The 6,528-nt window shown below is 25.9% G+C and overlaps 1 protein-coding gene and 1 long non-coding RNA gene across 2 annotated transcripts in view; both read left to right on the plus strand.

Moving 5' to 3' along the window:
- The first annotated feature begins 93 nt into the window (after positions 1-93).
- Positions 94-3,441, plus strand: LOC116847219. The gene is made up of 3 exons (XR_004378706.1): positions 94-365; positions 791-1,053; positions 1,303-3,441. It is a non-coding gene; the product is annotated as an uncharacterized LOC116847219 (long non-coding RNA).
- Positions 3,442-5,088: 1,647 nt separating this feature from the next.
- LOC116847186 overlaps positions 5,089-6,528 on the plus strand; it is a 5,368-nt gene continuing 3,928 nt past the window's right edge. Inside the window, exon 1 of the mRNA XM_032821917.1 lies at positions 5,089-5,721. Coding sequence (XP_032677808.1) covers positions 5,477-5,721 — 245 coding nt within the window. The 5' untranslated portion in view covers positions 5,089-5,476. The remainder of the gene's footprint in view (positions 5,722-6,528) is intronic.

The raw sequence follows: 6,528 nt of genomic DNA on the forward strand, positions 1-6,528 counted from the left end.
TGTGTGTGTGTGTGTGTGTGTGTGTGTGTGTGTATGTGTGTGTTTTAAATAATACTTTTATAATAATATTATTGAAGGATAAAATAGTTTGACTGTTTTTACTTTCAGTAAAACAAACAATCCTCTAGTAGGAAAAAGACGTTGCAACACTCCAAGATATATTGGAGATCTACGTCCTGAAGATTTTAATTCATATCAATGTTGGATTATGTTCCATAGATATTTGACAGAAACAAGAAAGAAATTAAAATATTTAAAAAGTGAAAATAATCGTTTAAGTAACAAAGTAGCCAGATTACAAGTGATATTTGATCATTTCAAAGAGAAAGGACTTATTTGTAGTAATGACAGGGATTGCTTCATAGGTAAAAGAACTATATGAACAATAACATTTGACCACATTATAATTGATTACAGATTCCTTCTATTAATTATAATTGCAACATATGACAATTGCAGTGTTGTAATGTATCTAGATTATATATATCTAGATACATTTATTTAATTACAGTAGATATATTTATCTAATTACAGTAGATACATTTATCTAATTAAAATATTTAGATACTTTTTCTGTAACTAGTTAGATTTTTTATTTCAGCAATTATAACTAATTTCATTTTATCTTGCATCTATATCTAGGTTTAACACTTTAGTTTAACATGTATTTTGTGAAAAACCTATATTATCTATAATTTGTAATTGTTTATAGAGTCTGATTTAATTTACAAAATATAAGGAAATGTTATTAAGAAATAACTTAAAAAAAGCTTGTCTATTTATGTTACAGAGTCCACAAAAGAAATTACTACAAGTTCTATATGAATATATATCTGAAAAAAAATAACTCACGACATATATTTTTCTTGTAATATTAAAAATACTGTTAAAAAAATAGACAGTATCAGCTGCATATTATTTGAAACAGAATTGTGACATTGTCAGTAAACAAATACAAAATTATGAGATGAAAAATCCACAAATATACAAGAAATTTGTTTATATATGACAATTCACTAACACATTCACTACTATGTCATATGTGTATACAGGGTAAGTTAATTATTTTTTAACTAAGTTAAGTTTATAGCTAATGCCATATTAAATAAACTTAGTTACGTTGAAAGTTGCATAAACAAAAACTAAATTAAAAATTAAGTTAAAATTAAAGCTTATATTCAAGTCAAAAGTTAATTATATAAAACATATTTAACTTTAATAAAAGTTAATTATATGAAGTACGTACTGCGTTTCGGTCAAAATTATCGACAATGCTAATTTGTTTGGTCTGATTTCCGACAGTTTGCAATCTTTCCTTTACTAAAGATCGGAAAAAGTGAAGTGAAATGCTCATAAAACATTGAAAACGAATCCATGAAGGACATAGTACCAATCCAGAAGAGAAGCAATCAATGAGGATATTTATGCTACACAATTGTATATCGTTATAATTTTTGGCTTGGTGTTCAATAAGCCACGGAGTATCACAATTCTTTTGTTTTCAGAGCGATATTATATAGGGTGATTCAAAACAATTTCCTGTTCTTGAAATGCCATATATATTCTTCTGGAATTCTGAGACAATTTTTCCTTTTGTAAAATGTTATCCGAAACTTAGTTTTTGAATTAATAAAATAAATAGTTTGCTTGTTACGATTCGGATACAGGAAGTAAGCAGAAGCGACGCAACTTATCGATAGATACAAGCACTCAAGTGGGATGTCTGGTGCTACAGCTAATTGATACATGTGATAGTGTTTATACATATTATACACATTACTTTTATAATTTTCGTTAATATGTAACAGGAAATAACGTGCTTTAAATTAGTAGAATACAATTATAATATAATATTTGAGAGTGAAATATTCGATTACGTTTTAGCTAACTGGAAAATAACCTTTAAAAATACGAACGAGAGGCGGAGTGTTAATAGTCATAGTTTGAAAAGCATAAGATGTTTTTACAATTAAGAAAACCAACGAATTATAATCACATCTTACTAATTTAAAACATTTTATTTGCTATTGCGCACGATTATTGACAAAAATTATAAAAATGAATATAACTATTGTCATACATCTAATTGCCCAAGGCGTCCTACGCTGGTGCTTGCTGACACCTAACTGTGAATTGTGTTGCCTCTGTCTTCCTATGCTCAATTCGTAATAGACAAACTATTTATTTTTATAACTTAAACACTAAGTATTGGATAAATAACATTTTACAGAAGGAAAAATTGTCTCAAATTTCACTTTTATTCAAGAATATGATATTTCAAGAACAAAAAGTTTCGAGTCGCCCCGTAGAATGGATTAATAACTTAATAATCTATAAATAATCTCTCGGTTTTATTTTCAAAAAAACGGATGATGAGAGAGAGAGAACTTTTTCTCGTAATTACAAGCAATTCAGTGAAAAATCTACATGTTTGTAATTTATATGTTTATTTGTAAAATTGTAAGATTTTTTTGTTCAGTTTGACCTAATTTATATTCCTACACAAGTTTTATATCTTATTGTCAGACATCCTGTGTACATATATTGAATATATATATATATATATATATATATATATATATATATATATATGTGTGTGTGTGTGTGTGTGTGTGTGTGTTAAAATTTAAATATTCCTTACTTAAAAATAATAAGAATTTCCAGGATTAGTGTATAAGCATTAGCACTTTAATTTATTTCATTTTTTAAAAGAATTTGTTATAATATCTTTTACAAGTTTGCTGTATACTATATATACTTGATAATAATACTACTATATATACTTAATAAGATATATACTTATAAATATATATACTTTATATGTATATATACTTGACTATATATACTTGATAAGATATCATTTTTTTCGATAATTTTATTTTTAAGTTCACACCTTATTCACTAATAATAAGATAATAGTTTTTTAAAATTGGCTTCAGTTCTGCAATATAAGCTGTAATTAATAATACAAAAAGAATGACAGAAAAATTCAATTCAGGAGCAAAAATACTTGTTGATTTCAAGTTGATTAAATACTAGTCAAAGAATGAATTGAATATGAGTTAACGGATGTATAGCAAAATAGATGATTTAGGATTTTATATATAACAAAGGCAATGTAAGGAAACACTCTTGTACACACTTTGCACTCTTGTATATATATTGTGTATGTATGTGATAGGAAAAATATCAAAATATTCCTTTGTTTAAGTTTGAAATGAATGAATGTAATATATAATAGTAATGTACTTGAAAATAATATAATGATCATGAAAGAGTATCATGGGTGTACAGAAAAGACAAGAGACAACAGCAAAGCAGCTACTAAAATTGTTTAGTTAACAGCTTTAAAAACAACTATTTTGTATTATTGTGTAAAAATTATTAAAAAAATAAATATTCTTAAATAAAATTTAATATCTGTATATGAAAATCGCTTTTTATCATTATTTGTTTTTTAATTCTTGATGGAGCAGTAATAAATATAAATATACAGCAGAAAATAATCTGAAAGTTAGTGTAAGAATTATCTAGCCTCTCCCCTCATAAGAAACCTATCTTTATCATTCTTGATAAAGATATATGTGTTTTTATAGACTGTACGGAAAAACATATACAATGTTTAAATATATATTGAAAGATAAAGAAGTTATTTTTATAAGAATTTTAAAACAAAAAAACATGCTTATCTATTTTTATAAAAGACTTAATAATTTAAAAATATATAAATGTCTTTTATTTTGAAATATTCAAAATAAAATGACTGCTTCAGATCTTATAAAGAATTTATTGTCACCATCTGCTATGTTATTATCTGCAACATCTATAGAACTAGAAAAAGTATTGCAAAGCACAATCTCTTGTGCTAATACAATATATTCATGTGTTGATAATATCTGTCGATATATATGTGTTGATAAATATATAGATAATTCTTATCTATATATTTGTGTAAGAAAACAACTATGTTATTGTATAAGCGTGGGTGAAATAATGAAAAGAAGATAATAATTCTCTAATATATAAAAAAAATTCATACTAGAACTTTCAATTCAACACAAAAAATTACTAATATCATTTAATTTCTTTTACAAAATGGATTTTTTTATAAAAAAATTTAATAACTAATAATAAAAAAAATTTATAAATAATGTATGTTTTGAGTATTTTAATGTAAGATATTGTAAAGTCCAAACTTTAAAAATAGTATCATATGAATTAGAAGTTTTTATAAACGAAATTATAACTAACAAAAATAAAGATTATTTTAAAAAACCAATATAGTATTTATTATATATGATTATAAATATGTGTGTAATGCACATTTTAAGTTTATTTTATTTGAAAAGAGAATAAATTATTTTGTTTACTTTATTTATTTAATATTTAAATTGCTTTATATTATATGTTTTACTTCTACATATATTATTGTATATATAATTTATGTTGTATTTTTAAATCGTATTTTTAAATTTTGTAAAATTGATATCTTTGAAAAGGAATTTATTTAATTAACAACATATTGTTTATTACTATCTACAACTTGTAGAGATGCAACCAAATTAGCGGCGTAGTTCAAAAGAAAATTCAGTAATAATATATCACGCTTCGAAGATAAGTACACGTCATACGACAGAAATTATACAAAATCTAATATATTGAAAAAATTGTTGATTTATAGCTCGATTTTAAATTTAAAATTATCTCGAATTCACCTTAAGATCGTTTTCAAGAAAATTTTCAAGATTATTATCGAGATATTTATTTTTAATAAATATGTTCTCCAATTTCATCAAGTAGATTTTATTTTTCATGACTTATAACACGATTAGGCAATCTTGTAACTCTAAACACAATGACTAAATAGTAGGTTTGATAGACTTTTATTATATTGAGAAATGACAATTTTTTTGTGCGTCTAACTTGACATTGAATTATATATATACAAGTTTATATACACAAGTAATATTGAAAAACTAAATTTATTGGAAAAGGACGGAAAACTTTAACGTTTCGTATAAATATTGAATGTTTGAGCCTATAAACAAGGTAATAATATATAAACAATATACAACGTATTCTGTAAAATTATATACTTTATAAACCATACCGTGTGCTCATTTGAAAATTTCTTAGTGTCAAAATAAATCTAGAATCTTGTTAGCTGATTTTGAACAAACGAAACCAAGTTCTTTAAATTGAAAGTTCATTTTCATAAATATAATACGATATATTCACGTATTGATAATATTCTTATCTATATATTTGTGTGAGAAAACAGCTTGTGTTATTGTATAAGTGCAAGTGAAGTAATGAAAAGAAGATAATAATTCTTCAATTACGAAATAACGATTTTACATTCTTCTTTTACATTAATAAAGCGTATAACTTATATCGAAAAATAAGCAAACATTATTAGGAATATTGAATCAATATTATATTTCTGATATATTCCTGACATTTTGTAAGGGCAAAAATGATCGACGAACGTGCCCAAGCGATTTCATTTGCAGAATATTATTTCGCTTTGGTCGATGGTATTTTTCCGGGTTTTGAGAATCACCTTGCGAAAAATATAGTGCTCGACTGGTTCGGAAATAAAATCGTAGGGAAGGAAAACGTAACTGCTTTTATCAACTCCAATCAAACGAGAACCTTGCACATATTTACTGACATTACGCCAATATCGGATATTACTTGCAATAAGAAGCAATGCAATCGGTAAGAACAACAGAATGTGCAATAGAATTGCATCACGATGCATTGATCAAGTAAAACATATTTGGCCATGTAAATTTAAACTTATGAAATATAATATGTGCATATTTTATTTATTTCTACATATAAATATCTTATATTCCTTATTAGTTCATATTTTTATATTATTATATTTTCTACATGTATTTCATACTTACCGGTAAATACCACATAACAGTAATGTAACATCAATGTTACAATTTCCCACTCAACAATGTAACTATTATATAACACACGCGTTATGTAACAATTATATTGAGTGGGAAATTGTACCATTGATGCTACTCTCTAAATTTCTTGGAGTAAAGTTTTACTCCAAAGGAGCCCAGACTGCACAAGATCTCCTGAGGACATCCTAAGGACGTCCTGAGGACGAAGAAATGTCCTCAGGACTTCTTCAGAATATACTCTGCACACCTGTATTGTTAAGGAGTGGATATTTACTCCAAGCGATGAAATAATGATCCAAGTGAAAATATTGCCATTCTGAATGGAGTGACATTTCATTTTTCATAAGAGTGAATATTTTATTCCAAGTAAAGTAAAGAATTTTTACGATATTATAATGATATATGAATTGTTTCTGAATCATTCACTCTTCCACGACTGAAAATTCACTCCATACGAGTGAAGGTTGTCACTCCATTTGTCGAGCGAAAATTCACTCCACGATACAGAGTGCAGGAATTCATCCTATAAGAGAGAGAGAGGAAGAGAGAGAGAGGAAGAGAGAGAGAGAGAGAGAGAGAGAGAGAGAGAGAGAGAGAGAGA

Source organism: Odontomachus brunneus, unplaced genomic scaffold (genome assembly GCF_010583005.1).
Source record: "Odontomachus brunneus isolate Ranch 3 - 2012 unplaced genomic scaffold, Obru_v1 Obru_scaffold_075, whole genome shotgun sequence".
Taxonomy (NCBI): Eukaryota; Metazoa; Arthropoda; class Insecta; order Hymenoptera; family Formicidae; genus Odontomachus; species Odontomachus brunneus.